At 37.5% G+C, this 20,803-nt stretch overlaps 1 protein-coding gene and 1 non-coding gene across 2 annotated transcripts; one reads left to right on the forward strand and one right to left on the reverse strand.

Moving 5' to 3' along the window:
* Positions 1-270: 270 nt before the first annotated feature.
* On the forward strand, positions 271-10,138 carry LOC128015903 (immunoglobulin superfamily member 10-like). The gene is made up of 6 exons (XM_052600152.1): positions 271-479; positions 1,770-1,899; positions 2,038-2,428; positions 2,710-6,705; positions 6,801-7,722; positions 8,000-10,138. The coding sequence occupies exons 1-6, from the start codon at positions 301-303 to the stop codon at positions 9,906-9,908; spliced, it is 7,527 nt and encodes a 2,508-aa protein (XP_052456112.1). The 5' UTR covers positions 271-300; the 3' UTR covers positions 9,909-10,138.
* Positions 10,139-19,994: 9,856 nt separating this feature from the next.
* Positions 19,995-20,086, reverse strand: trnar-ucu (transfer RNA arginine (anticodon UCU)). The gene is given in 2 exon segments: positions 19,995-20,030; positions 20,050-20,086. It is a non-coding gene; the product is annotated as a tRNA-Arg (tRNA).
* Between the last annotated feature and the right edge of the window lie 717 nt (positions 20,087-20,803).

Raw genomic sequence — 20,803 nt, forward strand, 5'->3', positions numbered from 1 at the left:
GAATAATCTCCTGTTAACAAAGTTAACACACGGTTTGTTCTTAATGCTCTTTGATGAAATCTGAGTTCAGGATTGCAACAGCGCTTCCTAACTTTTAAGCAATGATACATCTTTTTAGCTGAATCATAAACGTGACGTTTAACACCTATATTTCACATCTCGGTAAATATACTAGATTCACTATAAGAATGTGTTAACTTTGTGTATTAATTCACGTGGAAAATAAAATTAATAGTGCTGTTTCGACTGTTGTGTCTCTCTGCAGTTTAAGGTGTTTGCTGCTCTGCTGTGGAGATCAAGATGGGACGCTTTTATGCTCGGGTTGTGATTATGCTGGTGATGGTAGCACTGCCTGTAGTGGTACGGTGTTGCCCACGGCCATGTGTCTGCCACCAGCCCACAGAGGTTCACTGCACATTCCGCTCCTTACTTAAGTTGCCTGCTGGCGTGCCCAAACAGGTGGAGCGGATGAATTTGGGGTAAGAATGACCGTGTCCTTCATTTATTATTCTTAGAAACTGCTTTTTCCTTTGTCTTCTGATATCAGCTTTCTTAAAAAAGCACTGCAGCACACCCACTTCCCACACCAAAATGATTTATCTTGTGAAGATTATCATTCAGGTCATCATGGTAACATCATGAAACTGTTTTAAGACATTTAATCCAAGTGGGCTCATCTGTAGGTTAGTGGGGATTTCCCTTGATGGTGCTAAATGGCAGAGATATTTCAACCATTTTACAGGTGACCTTAAAAATCCACAGGATGTTTAGGATTCTCCCTGGAAGGATTTAAGATTATAGTTTAATTGGGAAGACAGGGGCTAGTTGTAACATTTTCTCTCCAGTGAATATTTCTCAGTCTATGTTTATATTAGTCTGCAGATGCAGTTGATTGTATAGCTGACACAATGCAACCTGTCATGAGTTCTTTTAATAAAATTATATCAATAAACATCAAAATGATTATAATAAAGTCATCATGTGGATTTAAATAAGCAAATATTGAAGAGTTTGGGATTGTTTCATTATTGAGGTGATTGACATGTTTCTGGCATGTTATATATTTTGCAACAATTATTTTAACCCTATCTGAAGCAGTGGGTAGCTTTTTATTTCTCGAACAACCATGCTGGAGTGAGCTTGAGGAATCATTTTCTTGTATGAACTGGCCACCACAGAGTTTTCAGGATGTGCTGAAGTCGACTTTACAGAGTGGTTTGACTTTCCCATTGTCATTACAAGATCTCGACCAAAAATGAATGAATCTCTTGATGAAAATAAATGCTCTGATTCTGTATGCCGTTGTCGAAACAATATGTCACATAAAAACACATAAGACAACTTGCCCTGACCTCAAATGTACGAAAAATTATCCTGGCAAAAAAAAATAAAAAATCAACGTTTCAGTTATAGTCTGCTTAGTTGACCTGTGTATTGTGTTCACTTGTTTACCCAATGGCAATTACAAAAATAAGATGATATTCACTATGATGACAGAATTCACTTAATCATTTAAAATAATTAAAAACAATAACTAGGCATGTGAAACCAAACTGCTTGATGGAGAAAATCCATATGTAATTATACTTTCAATTCAAACCATATGTAGTCTTTTGAAAATAAAAACTAGATTTGGTCTCCGTAATTAAAATGAATTCAATTGATCCTATTTGTGTGTGTGTGTGTGTGTGTGTGTGTGTGTAAATCTGCAACATCATTGCATAGTTTACCATGTTATTGACCCCTTCTTATGACCCTTCTTCTTCCAGGTTTAATACTATACATAGAATAAATTACAGCTCTTTCGCTGGGTTACGAAAACTGGAGCTTCTGTTAATGCATGGCAATGATGTGCATCATATTCCTGATGGAACATTCCGTGACCTCATATCCCTGCAGGTACTGTCAACTATTTCCTTTGAGAAATCATTATTCATGTACAACAATTTTGCAATAAGATGACATTGAGTTAAAATTTTTACTAATATAAATAAATTAAATAAATATATATACAGTTTAATGCATATTTTCCCCCAGATGCTGAAACTAAGCTATAATAAACTGAAGGTAATTAGTAGACAGTCCCTTATGGGTCTCTGGAGTCTCACTAGGTTGCACCTGGATCACAACAGACTTGAGTTCATCCATGCTGATGTATTCCAAGGCCTCACTTCTCTTCGCTTTCTCCAACTGGAAGGCAATCAACTTCAGCAGCTCCACCCAGCCACCTTTTCCACTTTCTCTATTCTTGGACACTTCCCAGTTTCCAGCCTGAAGCACCTGTACCTATCTGATAATTTACTGAGCACTTTGTCACAGAAGATGCTAGCAGGCATGCCCTACCTGGAGAATCTTTCCCTGCATGGGAACCCCTGGACCTGTGACTGTCACATGAGGTGGTTCAAAGAGTGGAATAAAAATTCACCAGGTATTTATCATCATGATTGTCAATCATGTTGCCGTTAAAAAAAAATAATAATAAATAATGTTCTATTCAGATTAAAGGGAAAAGTAATAGAAATCATAAACTGTAAGTATCATCTCATAATGATCCGCATATGATTATATAATGTTTTTTAATATAATTAATTATACTGTTCTCAATTAGTTGAAGAACTGTTTCCAGTGCTTTTCATTTTATTTTATCTTGATGAATGTCCATTTACTTCAAACCACCTGTTTGTTTGTTTATTTGTTTGTTTTTGTCAGGTGTGCTGAAATGTAAGAAAGACAAAGGCTATCCAGATGGCCAGCTATGCGCTATGTGTTTCTCTCCAAAACAAGTAAAGAAGAAACAACTCCAGGAGTTGGAGAAACCCACTTGCAATAGTCCCATCATCAGCACGGCTCACAGAGCCATTTCCCAAGAGGACACAGGAAGTGACCTCTTGATGGCTGATGAATTTCGTCAACATCTTGGAAACATTTCCCTGGGTCTGTCAGATGAACACGGACATCAAGTAGACCTGGAATGTCTTGTCACTGAGCCAAGAGAGCTGTCTAGCATAGGCTGGGACTATGTTAACCAGTATCAAATATTAGCAAACGTGACTCTGACATTAGATTTAAAGTGTGCAATTGACAGGTCCAGTTATGAGAAGTTGTGGAGATTGATTGCATATTACAGTGATGTTCCAGTTCACCTTCGCAGGGAAATTATGTTGAGTAAGGAACCTTACACAAGCTTCAGGTATCGGCAAGATGTTGAAAGGGATGCTCTTCACTATACAGGAGTAAAAGCTAGCATAGCCGCTTACCCACCCTGGATACTGCAGTCATCAATGGACCTTCAGCTAAACAGAATTAAGTCTACAAGTAAAAGTGTTCGACTAATTCTCAACATGTATATGACTGAAGTTATGGAAAAGGAATCTATAAGACAGCAGAGTAGGGGCTGGGCTGTAATTGAGTCCAAGAATGACACTAGAACAATGCAGGTTGCTGTCGTGGGAAGTCCTGCTGAGATAAACTGTTCCATGCATAGCTCAGGGAACGAGTCAGTTAAATGGATGCTACCTGATGGCTCTACTTTAAAAACACCTTTTAGAAGTGATGACAACAGGCTTTCAGCATCAAGTGCTGGTCTTCTTGAAATTAAATCTGTGGCTCATTCTGATTCAGGAGTATACTACTGTATTGCACAGGCTTCAGATGACCTTACTATTCTTCCTTTTCGCCTATCAGTGGAGGAGTCCTCCAGTCCACCTCCTGGAGGTGAAGGAGTAACTGAACCAGTTACAGGATTCACAGGTGGAGCTTTTTTCCTTCCATGTGTTGCCACTGGATCCCCTGATGCTTATATACACTGGATTCTCCCTGATGGTAGCATTGTAAACAAGTGGGTAAACATTTCAAGGATATCCGTTGCTTCAAATGGAACTCTGATTATTCGACACAGTCAGCTTTCAGACAGTGGATACTATAAGTGTATAGCAGGAAACCAGCATGGGATGGATACTTTGGCCACAAATGTAATAATATCAAGGGCACCAGGTTTACTCTCATTACAGAAGTACTCAAGTAGCCCTCTACCTGCTGAGGGAGTTTCCACCAAAGTCCTTGTGACAAACAACATGGAGTCATCTGGGGATAAAGAACCTGAAGAGTTTTTAGAGAAAGGGCTTCCCAGGAAAGTGGATTTACCCAATCAACGGCGGGTCCCGAGCATGGGAATAAGGGGAGGCCATCCATTCAGGAATTCCTGGAGACGCCCTGCTACTCCAAGGAGGAGGGTTGGAACCCCAGTAGTGGATAGGGTTAACACTGTAGAGTCAAGAAGAAAAATTAACATGTCAAACAACCAAATAGACCCAAAGCACTGGGCTAGCATTTTGTCAAAAGTTCGTAGTGGTGGAACAAGTTTAAAAGCAACTACTCCAAAGTTTGTTCAGACCAGTACAAACAAAATACAGGAGTCAGAGGCTGCCTACACAAAGCAGTCAGAAATTGCTAACAAGATTGAAGGATCGTCTGCAGAAGGTATAACTAAAGAGGTAAGCAGGGCACCAGTAAAGGATGTGTTGTACTCAGTCACAATGTCACAGATGCCCATTGAGGCTACTGAATACAACTTGGATATGAGCACTCAGAATTCTGAAGACACAAGACATGCTAAATACCAGATAGCCGCTCCTGAAACAGATCCAAATTTAGATTTGTTTACAGTTACCACATATATCACACAACCCACAGTTGGACCACAGATGACCCATTTTACTTTAGGAGATTCAGAGGTTGAAGAAGGAGTTGCAGTGAGCAGTTTGTGGAGCACTGCATCATATGGAACCCATTTACAGGAAAACAAGAGTCACACAATGGATGGTGGCATAATAATTGAAGCAATTCCAAAGTCTGATGGCAAAGATGAGGAAGAACACATGGTTTTACAAAACCCTGAGGATGTGAGAGAAGTTTATCAGGGAAGGATGGATCACAGCTTTGCATTGACCACAGCAAAAACCTTCTCAGAACCAAATACAGAAACTGCTGTGCACTCTTTTACTGAATTTCTTACTACAATTAAGGAAGGACTACATACCCTCCAAAAGCACATAACTCAGACAAAACATAATGTCTCAAAAATTCCACTGCTTCTTACTGTGACAGCAACCACCAAACCCACTTCAGGACAAAAAACAACTTTAATTAATTCGCTTAAAGCCTCTTCCTCACATGCTAGGAACTCATCCAGTTTGAGGAAGAGGAATGGTGGAAGACGAAGAAAGACTAATCGAATTAGAACCCAGACAAACAGTTCTAAATCATCAGTATATGTCACCAATGTCACCCCACAGCCCACTTCATCTTCAATTGTGGAGGTTACAAATGGGTTTTCAGTCACTAAGACAACTGCCTCCTCTCAAACTAAAATAGAAACATCTTCATTGGCCAAAAGTGCAGGAGCCAAGATGAATACTGCTAGTCCATTAACTGACAGACTACCACCATCACTAGGCAAAATGACTCATGAAGGGAACACAGATCTTTTATTCAGTGGAAGGAATAACAAAACCCATAAATACAAATCTCAAGAAAAAGTATCTATGGCAAAGTATAAACACTCGTTTGATTTTAAGCCAGATCATGAACTTAAAATAGTACCAGTGTCTCCATCAACAATTAGTACTTTTGGAAGAGAACAAGAAAAATCATCTATACAGAAAGAAAAAAAATCCACCTTCTCCCCCCATATTCCAAATCCTCCTGAGAAGGCAGACATTCATGAGTGGTTTACAAGCATGCATGTCCCTGCAGCTAAAACATTTAAAGAGACTCAACAGGAAAAAATTACTAGAGACCCCAGCTTGATCCCAACACCAGACAACTCTAATGTAAAATTAGAAGAACTTCCAGGTGCAAGTCCAGCTAAAACAAACAACCATCATAACCCAACAGAGACTGTAACCATTCTGTCATACAAAGAGCTTGAAGAGGAGTTTCCAGTGAGGCAATTATCTTCATCTTCCCAAAACACCCAGAATGAAATCCTCAAAAATGATTTGGAAATCCGATATGGTTCAACAACAGCAGCCACTACAGTTTTTGAGGGGGCACAACAAAGTTCACAGGTTCCAACAGGCAGCCCCAAAAGCTCTCCAGTATTAGTGGTTTCAACAACAAAACCAAGCAGACTTTCAACTGGTAACATTCACAATAGAGAAGATTCTTCTTTATCCATGAAACCTTTGGCTCCATCAGAAAATACTGATGTGGCTCCAGTTACAAAAGAAAACATTCTTGCAACAACAACAACAACAGCAGCTGTGAAATCTCTTACAGTACATACTCATATGTTTTATCCAAAAACACCCACTTCTGCAAGTATGCTAAGTGAACTAGACAATGCAAATCACATTCCTGACAGTGACAAATACATTAGTATAATAGAACCTCCAATCACACAATTTCCTTATCAGTTAGCTAGCATTTCTGAGGAAACTCCACTTCACTCAACAGTATCATCACCCAAACGAAAACTTCCTGGTAGGCCAGGTGTTCAGGGTAGAGGGAGCTCTTTGGTACATTATGGCTCATCAGGAGGACCTCAACAAAGACCAACAGCAGTGCCTGAGGATAGAGGTAAACCTCGGATCACCAGCACAGACATTAGATCAGTAACAGCACATGCTGAGACTAATGCCTATTTGCCTTGTGTGGCTGCGGGGAAGCCCAGCCCCTTCCTTTCATGGACTAAAGTATCCACAGGTAGGACAGATGGTTTACCATTATTTAACAATATTAAATGTTGAAATATATCCTGTTTATACTGTACTTAAATTGTCACTTTTTTTTTCCTGCAGGTTCAAGTGTTACGCAGAACACCAGGGTTCAAAGATTTGAAGTGTCCCCTAATGGTACACTCATAATCCATAATGTGATTCCTCTGGACCGGGGCCAGTACCTCTGCAGTGTCCAAAACCTGTATGGAGAGGATAAAATTTTAGTTAATTTAATTGTTCTTGCTGAAAACCCCAGAGTGCTGCAACCTCGCTTCAGTGAACTCACAGCATACCCTGGAGAAACTGTTCAATTTGAGTGTCAGTCCCAAGGGCATCCTCAGCCTCGGATCACCTGGGTCCTTCCTGATAGGGAATTGGTACATTCTAGTGGACCTACTCATGGCAATCCTGAGAACAAGGTCTCAATCTTACCCAATGGCACACTTCACATGAAATCGGTCAGTCACATGGATCAAGGAATTTATAAATGCATTGCTAGCAATGCAGCTGGTGCTGATACCATATCTCTTAGATTGACTATTGCGGCCTTGCCACCTATCATTCAGCAACCAAGAAATGAGAATGTCACTCTTCCAGAAGGAAGCACTGCATACTTGAATTGCACTGCCACGGGTGTCCCTCCCGGTGCCATTGGCTGGATTACCCCTGATGGAATGCAGCTCCGTCCCTCACAGTTTATTAATGGACGTAACTTGTTTGTATTCCCTAATGGGACCCTCTACGTTCGTAGTCTCTCTCCGACAGATGCAGGGAGGTATGAATGCTCAGTAACCAATGTGGTTGGCACTGCATGGAGGGCCATTATTTTGACTGTAAGGAAGTCCGTAATATACTCAAGAGCCAAGATTACATTTTCTTCGCCTCAAAAAACAGATGTGGTCTATGGGAGCAGGTTGCACCTGGACTGTATTGCGTCAGGGAATCCAGAGCCCAGGATCATCTGGAGGACTCCATCCAAAAAGCTTGTGGATGCTCACTACAGGTAATATAAACACTTCACTGAAGCACATCTCCTTTGCAGGAAATTACAGTCTGGGTTTATACACTTTATAACAATGTGCACGTAGCTACTGTCTTCCTTTTTTTCCCTTTCTGAATTTCTCTTGCTACTTAAAGCATGTGGCTAGATTTTCTGTTTTCATAACTTTGTATCCTGTTTTGACTGATGAGACATGTTACCATGTGCATGCAAACAATAACTGCTCCTCTAAAAGAATGCACAGCAATACTAATAATAATAATAACATTTTATATTTCAGTTATGATCAAAGGATCGAAGTGTCTGCCAATGGTACGCTATCCATCGTCTCTGTGACAGAGAAAGATGATGGTGAATATCTCTGTGTTGTCCGCAACAAAATTGGGGATGATTTTGTGCCATTTAAGGTCAGCGTCATGGCAAAACCTGCTAAAATTGAGCAGAAGACAGAGGCTAATAGAAAGGTGGTGTATGGAGGAAACTTAAAAGTTGACTGTATGGCATCTGGACTACCTGACCCTAAAATCCAGTGGGCACTGCCTGATGGCACCATGATCAACAGTGTCATGAAGTCTGAACGTAATGTTGGCAGTCGAATTCGCAGGTATGTTGTCTTTGACAATGGAACCCTCTTCTTCAATGAAGTAGGGATGCATGAAGAGGGTGACTATACCTGTTATGCTGAGAACCAAGTTGGAAAAGATGAGATGAAAGTGCATGTAAAAGTAGTTGCAGATGTTCCTGTGATTGTGAATAAAACAAATAATGTCATCAGGGTCCTGTACGGAGAATCTGTCTCTCTGCAATGCAGTGCCAAGGGTGAGCCAATACCTCTTATATTGTGGTTTTCACCCACTAATGGAGCCATAACTTCAGGTTCAGACAAGTATTTTATACATGATAATGGGACTCTAGTAATTCGGAAAGTTCAGCGATTCGATGGTGGGAACTATATATGCCTTGCCAGGAACAGTGCAGGGCAGGATCGCAAAGTGACCAGAATAGAAATCCTTGTCTCTCCACCTACGATTAACGGCCTCATAGGCACCACAAACTCAATGAGGGTGTCTAGTGTGAGAGATCAGCAGAAACTGATCGACTGTGAAACTACCGGTACCCCTGTTCCACGTGTCACATGGGTTCTTCCAGAAAATATTGTACTCCCTGCACCATATTATGGCAGTCGAATGACAGTACATCGCAATGGCACTTTGGATATCCGTTCGGTGAGAATGACCGATGCTGGCCAGTTAGCCTGCATTGCTCGTAATGAGGGGGGTGAAACAAAGCTTGTTGTCCAGCTGGATGTAACCGATATTTTACAGAAGCCAAAACTCAAGAGTCCTAAAATGGAGTCGCTCTTACTTACTGTAGGCAGGACCATTAACCTTAACTGTTCATTTGAGGGGTCACCTACCCCACAGCTGACTTGGATCCTTCTAAATGGCTCCCCTCTGCTGAGTGGTGCACAATTCAATAAATTCCTCCACAAGTCAGATGGGACTTTGGTCATTAGTAACCCTGCTCTCTCGGAGGCAGGCACATATCGTTGTTTGGGACGCAATGCTGCTGGAGTGGTTGAAAGAACTGTTACATTAATGCCAGGGCACAAGCCAGAGATCAATAACAGGTATAGCTCACCTGTTAGTATCATGAATGGGCAGAGTTTACATCTGCACTGCTTGTCAAACGCTGACTCTGTCCACCTCGGCTGGACCCTGCCGAGCGGGATGGTCTTAACCCGACCTCAAAGGGCTGGCCGTTATGCTGTTCTTCCCAATGGAACCCTCTCAATCCAACAGGCCTCTTTCCATGATAGAGGCTTATACACCTGCAGGGCCTCAAATGAATATGGAAGCTCCTTGCTAACTGTCCCAGTCACCATAATTGCATATCCACCCCGCGTCACTAGCGGTCCAGCTCCTGCCACCTATGCTAAAAGAGGAGTAGCAGTACAACTTAACTGTGTGGCCATAGGGATCCCCAAAGCAGAAGTTGCATGGGAGACCCCAGACCGAACACAGCTTATTGTCAACCCCCAACCACGGCTGATTGGGAACAAGTACCTCCATCCTCAAGGTTCCTTAATCATCCAGAATCCTACAATAAGAGATGCTGGATTATACAGATGCACAGCCAGAAATGTGGTTGGGGTTGACTCAAAAAGTACATACCTTTATGTGTACTAAGAAATACAGGACAACAACTATTCATATGCCCAAGGAACTGTGACGTTGAGCTGGAACACAGCTTAATAGCAATAGCATTTCTCAATGTGAAATATAGAAAGGAATCAGCCCATTACATTGTATTTTATTAAAGTTTGCAAGTGAAAGGTACTATTCTTCAAAATCTTGGTATGCGATTTGTGTAATGTAACCAACCTACTGATATTACAAGGCACCTTTCTACTTTTTCTTTTTGACAATGACAGTTTATGTCTAAATGTATTGATGAAATATATATATATATATATATATATATATATATATATATATATATATATATATATATATATATATATATATATATATATATATATATATATATATTTATTTTTTTTTTTTTTATTTTTTTTTGTAGCCGTGATTAAAAATATGTATGATATATTCTGACTTTCAAAGCCGATAATTCAGAATATTTCACAAATCAGGGATACAATTATTTTAATAATGCATCAAATAAAGAAAAACATCTAATTATTCAAAACAATCCAATGAAAATAGATGTTTTCTGCAATTTTTTTTTTTTTTTTTTATAAATCACACGTTACAAAAATGTCTTTTTTTGCAGTTTTACATTCTCATTCCGTTCTCAATATCGGGTACAAAAATTTCCTTCAATAGCTTTCTCATATGATTTTTGTAACTGCATAGGTCTGTTAAAAAAAAAAAAAAAATCATACCTACTTGTCCAGCTGTAACATTCATAAATTATTTGTTTTTTTGAAAACTAATGTATTTCTATTTTGCACATTTTTAATAAAGATGACTTTCAATAAAGAACCAAAGTTTCATGTCAGCCATTCTGATAGAGATGACACAGATACTACACATGAAGATCAATGCCCCTCTGTGCTTTAGAAAAATAGGTTAGAAAGGCAAATGTTTTGTCAGCAGAGTGATGGAAATACAAATTTCTTTAGGGGACTTACTAAACTGTCATGAGAATGAAACATCAGGGATTCAAGGGGGTGACTGCTTTTTGGATTCTATATTTACCATCTTGGTTCATAATCCTTCCTCTGGGTGGAAGTCCTATAAAAATGTAGCACATTACGATGAACTTAACAATCTGTGTGAACGAAGACCTCCAATCATTTTAGACAACAATCTACTATAAAATATAAATATATGTTTATTCTTCAAATACAAACTTTGTGCCCAACAATATTAAGCATCATGATGGTATTTATTAACATGACTTTATAAACATTTAACTAGTAAATAAGAGCAGTTCATTAAAATAGGCATTTTGGGAACTATAATGTAATTGATGTGTTCTCAAACACGATGAAAGCACAGACTACACTTAGCTCCCATGTGATTTATGGTTTTTAGATTTTAACAACATACATATTTTGAGAAGCTAGTCACTAAAATGTCCTCTGTGGGTGAACATTTGTAACTGAAAACATTTTTACAAATTACATCTGTCATGATCACACTATGTAGTACACCTTCATTTGTTACCATGCATAGCTTAAACTCATTAAATTCACACTTATTTACCACAGCAGAATTATTCATATTGATGTCACAAAAAAACTGTGTGAAATTGGAGTGGAAAACAGAAAAAACTTTGACCCAACAACAAGAAACATAGCACGTGGAAGGTCAAATAATCCTTATTGGATTTGATTATGATTTTGAAACACCTTATGGCAGCACTGTTTACTTCATGGTCCATATGTACCAAATCGTGACACACAGCAGTGGTAAAGACAAATGTTGAGAGTGCTAAACTGTTCAAATAGGCATAGTGCATAGTGAAAGACTTTTTGTCCAGAGACAAACGTTGACGGATGTAAAAATATATGGTTTGTATAAATGTCAGCAATCACTTAAGTCATGATTGAAATGGTAACATGTTCACCTATTGCATGATTAAAAGGTTTTTGTTTAAATAAACAGCTCAAGGAAGGAAATGCTAGCTGTTCTCTCTCTCCCTCACTGTTGGAGCAAGTGGGAATGCAAAAGTGATATATAAACATTTATTCTGCCATGCATTCACAAACCAAACCTTGGCACAGTATGTGAAAACGGCTGCTGTATTGTGAAAACTTATACATAATTTATATATGATATTTATTATTTTTGTTGATCTTGTTTTACTACAGTAATGGTTAAAATACACATATTTACAGTCAATCAGAATGCAATCAGATCTCTCTTGTGTATAGCTGAGAACATATGAAGAGAGAAAGATCATACAGTAGGGAAGACCTCAATGTGACTGAAATGATTTATTAAATGAAATGAAATGAAATATGCTCTCTAATTGACAGAGTAACATAAGTTTAAAGAGTTAATGACTTCAAAATGCTGTCATGTTATTAGGGCAGATCCAGAGGGTAAATAAATAGATCTAATATTAAAAGATGGGAAACAAGTGTTCAAAAAATAAGGTTCCATCATAGAACATGCTGACTTTGACTTTGTCTGGCCACTAAGTTTGCTTACCATAAAAGTTTGTTGTGTCTGGCAGATAAGATTTGGAGACACGGTTTTGTTAAGCATCTTTGGAGAGAGATAAATATGTTTTCTTAAACTCAGAGGACTAATACTTTTATAATTTATCATCTTTTGATAGATGACACTTTTGCCTCTACCAGTGGAGTTTGTAAGGGGTGGGAAAGCTAGAAAGTGTTTATAGCCTGACCTCTAGTGGCCGATCTGAGGAGGTGAAAATGTAACAGTTGGGATGATGATGGACATACAGTATAAACGGAACCATATATTGAGTTTTTTTTATAATTTCATATACACATCCAGCACATACACACATAATAATCAATGAACAGGTTAAGTTTCCTCATGATGTTTTTAAAAGCGTCTTTGCCCATATAATCAACGCGAGCTCCTCCCACATGCGTCGATGCTCCTGGTCGAACACCGCTGTCTTAGCAGCTGTCTGCAGTTTAAGGTAATGTTATCACCAAATCTAACTTTAGTTACAATATAGCTATACAAATCCACTGTTGGATTCATGACTGCCTAGATTCCTGCCTGCAAATTGAAGTAAAAAAAAAAAAAAAAAAAAAAAAAAAAAAAACCTAAATTAATGAGACACCATTAGATGGCACTATTTGCAAAAACAGACCAATCTCAATCTTCATTTTGTGACCCAGTATATATATTTGCAAGAATTTTTATGTTTTATTTCAGTTAAAATTTATTTTATTTAAAATACCACACAGGTATTTTTCTAGTTTTAGTTATAGTAAAGGTTTTTTTTTTTTTAATTTATTTTTTTTTATTTTTTACTTTTTCAAAGAAGCTCAGATACAAAAGTATATTGGAAATATGTAACGAGTATTAAAAGAAATACAACAACAAAATCAGTCAGTTTCCCAATAAGCAATATTTTTCTACATACAGCTTCTCCAGTGGCTGCGGCAGTCTCTGGTTCTCAGATAGAGGGCTGACTACAGGGGTCTCTCCAGTCTCCTCACCAGACAGGACATCAAAGACAATATTCTAAGATGATATGAAGTAAAACAAAATACAGAATACATTCACATTCACTTCCCATTTATGCATTAAATTATCAATACAAAATCAGGATTTGAAGTGGGGGGAGGGGACTAATATTTGGAGGGCAAGATATGAAATAAATTTGAGCTTGTTAACTTTGCTTCAGCTGAAGGTAACTTGGAAGTGTTTTGTTGTTGTTATTTAATGCATGTGTCCATTTATTCATAAAAATGATTTGGAAGCAATGGAATGTGTATACTGGATCAAACAAAATCTGCACTTGAGAACAGGAAATGCATTGAATGAATGGACAGCAAACTGACAACAGTTTTATCCCTTACTTAAATCAAAAGGTTCTGGCTCAATTTAAATGTATGCAAGTTTTAACTTCTAAAACATAAAAATACCATAATGTGTTTGCAGATATTTAAGAAACATGCTCTTCATCTCTCTGTGGTGTGCTTCAGTGCTGCTCTTTTGGCTTTGTGCTGGAGTCTTATGTGTCTGTGGAGAAACCAAATGCTGTACTGACTACAAACCAAGAGAAAGTTTAGAGATTACTGGTAGTTTAAAAAAAAATAGGTCCATTAAATTAGATAGTCATGCTAATGATTATTTGCAATAACTTTGGTAAGTGATTCCCAGGGATGAATAAACTGATCAAATGTATATTCCTTGAAAACAACCTAGGTCACTTTTGATAAAAGTGTATGCAAAATGCATAAATATATTCAGTCAATTGGGCCATGCACAGTAGCATATCCGCAAAATGAAAACCAGATATCTGATATGAGTGCAGTCTTATTATAGTCTTCATTCTTGTCAATCCTTTTTAACTGTTAGCTGTCTTTGACTGTAGAACTCCACCCAGCATACATGTATAAACTGCAAAATGTTCTTCATGGAATCCCTAAAAGATGACTCATTGGCAGCTTGTGGGTCATATGAAGGTCATATAAGGTGCCAGGGTTGGTCTCACTCAATAAGTGGACAATTTTTGCATGGTGGCCATATGTGATATGGGATTAGTTACTAAACAGTACACAAATACATAACATCGAGAATAACTGGTATACTTAATACAAGTTTTTATGAAATGTATTGCTGAAATGCTGGCAGGTGTGTGTAGACAGCACATACTGTGAGGTGGTACACAAATGGTAAATGCTTTCTGATATCTTTTACTGCCCAGTCATTGAAGAAATTGTAATTGAAAAACACCCTGGTCTCCTCCTGAACTTGACAAGCCATGACATAGTATCTCTATGAATAGAGAGTTCTAAAGAACATCATTTATTTGAAACCTTTTAAAATAGTATAAATGTCTTTACTGTCGCTTTTGATCAATTTAATACCTGCTTACTGAATAAAAGTATTTAATGCTTTCAAATGAAATCTTGCTGAAACTTTTGAATGGTAATGTGTGTTGTTCTTGCTTTTATTAAAAAATACAAATGTGACAAAACGGCATTTGAGGCTAATTGAAATTCCACCATCTTTGAGCACATTCAAATTTAGACTGAACTGAAAATATTTTAATGTAATATCAGCTAAATATAACCGTGTGATTCACCATTAAAGCTGCCGTGCTGTGCGGATTGTTCCAGTATTTGGATGTGGGTATTCGGGGCTGGGTATTCTCTTTATTATTGCTTTTGAGCATTTTCAATATTTATTTAAATTGAATATGCATGTTTGATTCCCTAGTCCTTTCACATAAACATTTGCCAAATAGAAAGCCTTTAAACTTTAAAATCTGCACACAGTGTTCCGCTGTGGCTTTAATAGGTAATGTTTGTGTCGGTAAAACTGACAATATTGTGTCAAAAATAATAATTAAGTTCTTATTTAGTTAACTGTTTTTTAAAATGTAATGCCACATTTTTCACTCTTGCTATATGGGACAAAAACAGCACATGTCTGATATTGCACTCATTGTTTGTGTGATATTGCTTAAATATATCATATGATATAAACATGAGACAAAATCTCATGCATGCAAGAACACACACTTGCTGTACTGTGAAAGGGTCCAGCAGTGGAGTTTAGTGAAGGTGACCTACAGCTCAGGACATTGCAGCCAGATGAGATGAGCCTTGTCTCTACTGTACAACACATCTTCACCACAACTATATCAAAAACGTCCTCCAGGGCCTATCTAGATGAATGCATTAAAATCAATGAAGCAATAAAAGTCAAAGACAATTCAAGATATGATATTAAGATTAATATTGCACTGGGATTGAAAGCTATATATGCGGGACAAAATATCACAATTCTGAAATTCGTATTTTTAAACATACAGAAGGAACCTAATCATTCTTAATTTCCCTCACATCTGAAGTTCGTCAGAAACACATTAACGTTATTTCATAATGATCAGTGGAACTCTCTCACCATACTGAAATCATTGCCACTAACTTCCTCTGTGTTACACTAAACACTAAAAATCCCACAGGCATCTGCGGTGGCCAGTCACAAAGAACTGAGCTTCTGAGGAAAAGAGACAGACAAAATATCAGAAATGGTAAAAACAGAGTAATGCTTAAATGCATTATATTAATTGTGTAGACAAAATAGAAGATAGTGAATGAACAGCAGCCAATTAACATTAGTTAATTAACTGCATTACTTAAAGGGGAACTGCTCATGAACTGCCTTTTTATTATTTTGCACTGTTGAGGTCCACTTATAATGTGTATAAGATTTTTACATAATAATAATAATAATAATACAAATAATTTAGAAGTGATAGGATATGTTCTGTCCTGTTTGACTCTCATCAGAACGCTCTGTTTGAAGAGGCGTGGCCTCTCTGCGAATCGGTGGGCGGGGCTAATTTTGGCAGACTTAAAAATAAGCTGTTTTTAGACTAACAAGAATGTTTTGAGTTCTGAAAATTACAGGATGTTTTTATAGTACAATGACCTCTTTCTTATATGTCAAAAGATCAATGGAATTTTGATTTCTCAGTGCATGTCCCTTTTAACTTTTTAAAGGTTAATTTCAACATTTATTAGTACATTACTAAATAATAATAAAATGTATTGTTGTTAATATTATTTAATGGAACTGCACTAATCTGAACTAACGATACTTGTATTTGTATTCATTTTTATCAAAAATTAATCAGTATTACAAGTATATTGCTCATGTTAATGCATTAGTAATGAAACCTTATCTAACAGTTTAAAACATGTATATACAATTTTGTCCAATTTTTGATTTGTATTATCGAGATAAGTTTCAAAATGCATTGCACACAAGGTCTCAACGACCCTTCACATTCACCCACCAATGTGCGCTGGTTACCAATATACACAAGCATAGTTGTCTTTCTGACCCCCTTTCATTTGCAGAAAAAGGAAGCAGGTGGCACAATGACACTTGACTGGATGGCCAGTGTATGAACTTGGAAATGAATCAACAGGCTTTATGCAAACACAGTGCTGCTTATACTTGTTGACAGCACATGGAATAAAGAATTTCTTTCAAAATGCTACTTTTATTTAAATAACTCATTTACATTAGCTGAATAGGTCAAAACCCATCACACCATCCTACCTCAATAATTTAAAAGTGTTTGAATATATATATATATATTTTTGTTGTTGTTGTTGTTGTTTTTTTTTTTTTTTTTTACATTTGGACGACAACGTTAGCCTACTGTAAAAAGGGTGAACTTACCTAGAGAAGGACTTTGACTTACCCCACATCTCAGTCTTATTTTTATATCACTCTTCTGAGGGATATCTGTATGGAACAAGTGCTATAGCCCAGGGCTGGACTGGTAATCTGGCATACCGGACAAATTCAAATTCCCGGTAGGCCGACGCCCGTCGGGGCCGGTCGATATAAAATAATATATATATATATTTTTTTTTTTAATTGGCCAACGACCGGCCCATAAAGCAGGGACAGCGACCTATTGGTTCATTTTCCATACTGACACTGGGCTGGCCCAATCATTTCTTAACAGGCTCTACCCCGCCCCCTCTTTTTCTTGTGTCAGATGCAGTCTGTGGATTAGGATGGAGATTGGAGAAACAAACGCGCAAAGGGGTTGTGGAGAAGTTGCGTGCCAAAAAAAAAAAAATGTTGATGCCTCAACAAGTGCAAAAATAACCGACATGTTTAGTGCTGTAGCTTCAGTTTCCAAGGCTACAGTACTTGAAGGCCTTTTTAGAAAAACAGGTGAACCTAGCACGTGGAGGAGAGGTGACTAAAAGTTAGCCATGGCGGCACCCAGGCAGATGAGCAGGTGTCTGATAGTGAAGTCAAAGAGGGACAGAGTGAGCAGGAGAGTGTAATAGAAACGGTAAGCTACATGATTAACAGGGAGGGAGTGTTAATCAGAGCGGGTGCAGGAGGATAGTGTGACGATTTAACGTTACCTAAATTAATGAATATTATAATAATACAACATAGTCGTTGTCGCTATTATTAGTCTGTCAGATTTTCACCTAACGTTACTACACTAGCCACTCAGTTGGCTAAAGTCAAATAACACAGCGTAAGCTATTTTGCATTGTTTTTGTTGCTAGGTTAGCAGAGTTAACTTATTCAATTGCAACTTCGACTGACTACTCTAATGTTAACCCTTTAAAACCCCTAATGACTGTATGGCCCTTCTCTAGAAAAACGATGCCATTTGATTATTTTAATTATTGATCCGTGATCCAGAATGGATCTACTAAGTGTACTTTTAATAACTCTTCCCAATAAATATAATCATCTCTCTCTCTCTCTCTCTCTCTCTCTCTCTGTCCTTATGTGTGGTCAAGCCAAGTTGAGTTAGCAGTGGAGGAGAAGGACCTTTGGTCAACAGGGAGTCAAGTCAGATGGCCAGTCAAGAGTGAGTGAGTACACTTGCACTGGGACACTGGTCCATGGCACTTAGTTTTTAGCTTTGTAGGGGTTTTTGGGAATGTAACGGTAGATATGCATATCTACAGGGACCGCAAGGATGGTGTACTGGTTGGTTATGTCTGACTGATTGTGGTGGGCTGGTCTGAGCAAAAATGCCAGGGCCCTTTTTTTGTCCCAGTCCAGCCCTTTATAGTATAGTATAGCCTAAAGTAAACAGCAGGGTTTCAAATAAATGGCAAGTAAGTCAACAGAACGATAGTCATACTATCTTCAAAGAGTAGCAGGTTCCATGCTAACTGACAAGTTTCCGGTTTACACTGGAAAAAGGAAAACATGTGCGGCGCTGTATTTCGTTGCATTTCAGCATCAGCACAATTGAACAATAATGTTCTTAATTCAGGAGTGGACAATCGATTTATTTTGTGGAAAAAATACATACAATAAATCATCAATCATAATTTCTGTGGTTCATGATTCACCCGCATTCAGTGCTTTTGCCTTGTGTGTGTATTATGGTCAGATATATACATTTATATACAGACTCAGTTAATTTTTTCAAACTATTCCATTCTATTTAAAATGTGTGTGTGTGAGTTGATATCACATAACTTTAAACTCATTCCATGTTATTTTTATTTTATTAATGTCACATTTTGCCACTGTTTTTTTTTTTTTATTATTAATTTAGCCATTTTGCCATTGTAGCTCATTCTCAACAACATGCATGATCAGAAAAATCATCCTATTCTTCCTCATAGTCTTCTGTTTGATTTGGACAGAAGGCAGTCTCTAATTCAGATTGTGAGTAATGCAAAAATTAACAAAAGCATAACTGCTGTACTTCTACAAAAATAGTAAAAATTTCATTTTTAAGTGCAGTATCTTACATTGGCACCATTTGAAAAACTAAAAGAACTCTTAAGCCATTTAGGGACATACTACTCTGCTTCCTTTAAAGATGAACAATTAGTTTAAAAAAAATATTGAATACAGAAAAAAAATACATCCTTAAAATAAAGATCAGTGTCAATACAACTTAAATAATCCAAATAAAAAACTGAAAATAAAACCAAAACACACCTACACTAAGATTTTGTTTTCATTTTATGTTAAACCAGCCTTTCATGTAATCGATGTTTCTCATAGAGCTGTACATGCTCAGTGTGCATATATTCTTTCAATGTGCAGATCCAATGCAGTTCTGATGAAGGGAGCAGGTTGCTGAGAACTTTGGGAGAGAAAAGAGTAAATTATGTTTTCTACAAAGTGAGACTTTTTTTTATCAAATTTTATCAGAAAGCATATAATCCACATAAAATAAAATTGGTCAAAGAAACATAACTTCTCTCAATACTTAATTTAAACCAAACTCAACTCGCATACACCACCCAAAAAAACAACAATGCATTAAATTGACCAAAAGTGACAGTAAAAACAATTATAATTGTCACAAAATATTCTCTCTGTTTATTAATAATCCTGAAAAATAATATCAAAATATCCATTAAAAATATTAAGCAGAACAGCCATTTTCATCGTTGATGATAAGGAATGTTTCTTAAGTATATTTAGCTTATATATAGTGAATTATTTTTGTTAAAGCCATTTTCATAAAATCCTCTTTCTATAATTATATGATAACATAACTTACACTTGGACAACACAGTACTATTTGTGTTGTAAGCCTCTTTTTAAAACACTGAAAAAATACGACTCTGGTGGGACTCGAACCCACAACCTTTGAATCACTTCTCTAAGTGTAGCTTAGAAGTCCAATGCGCTATCCATTGCGCCACAGAGCCACCTGTTGAAAACCCCAGGGCTTTGTAATACAAGCAAAGCAGTTTAACCCCCTGACACGTCACCCACCCAACCCCCACTTCCTCTACAAGAGCTGCTGCATTAGTTGAGCTACTTCACAATAAACCAAGTACTGTGGCTCCCACAAGTTTCTATATAGAGTCGTGGAGCAAATTATTAAAAGGTTGTAAGACTAAAGTCTAAAAAAAGCTGGAGAACTCTAAAGAGGGGTTTTCTTTTTCTCCAATCTGAACTGCTAAAAAAGTAAGCAACTTTCATATTCCAAAACCAATGTTGCGCTTATATAACGATTGTGTTCCTTTCACTGAAAAAAAAACAAAACCTCATTGTATTTTGAAATAGCGTTTCTTTTTTCTGGTATACAAAGTAACTTGAGGCGGCCCGAGGACAGCAACACCCACGGAACTGATGATGGCAGCCAGGGCTCCGCCTGTGGGATACATTTAAAGGGACAGAACACACAAGAAAAAAAAGAAGGATAAGGACTAGTTTGTTGGTGTCTGTGCTAGTGTGTTTTTAAAAGGGTTAAGTAGTTACTAATTACATCTTGATAGCAAAACTACAGTAACATGGCAATATAACAGGAAGGCAAGCAAAAAGTAATAGTTTTGGCCTTTAGGGGGTGCTATAGGAGTTTCCTATTTTCCACAGAAAACTTGGCAAATATTACTGTACATATTGTTCTTCAATTAGACCTG

Source organism: Carassius gibelio, chromosome A1, assembly GCF_023724105.1.
Source record: "Carassius gibelio isolate Cgi1373 ecotype wild population from Czech Republic chromosome A1, carGib1.2-hapl.c, whole genome shotgun sequence".
NCBI lineage: Eukaryota > Metazoa > Chordata > Actinopteri > Cypriniformes > Cyprinidae > Carassius > Carassius gibelio.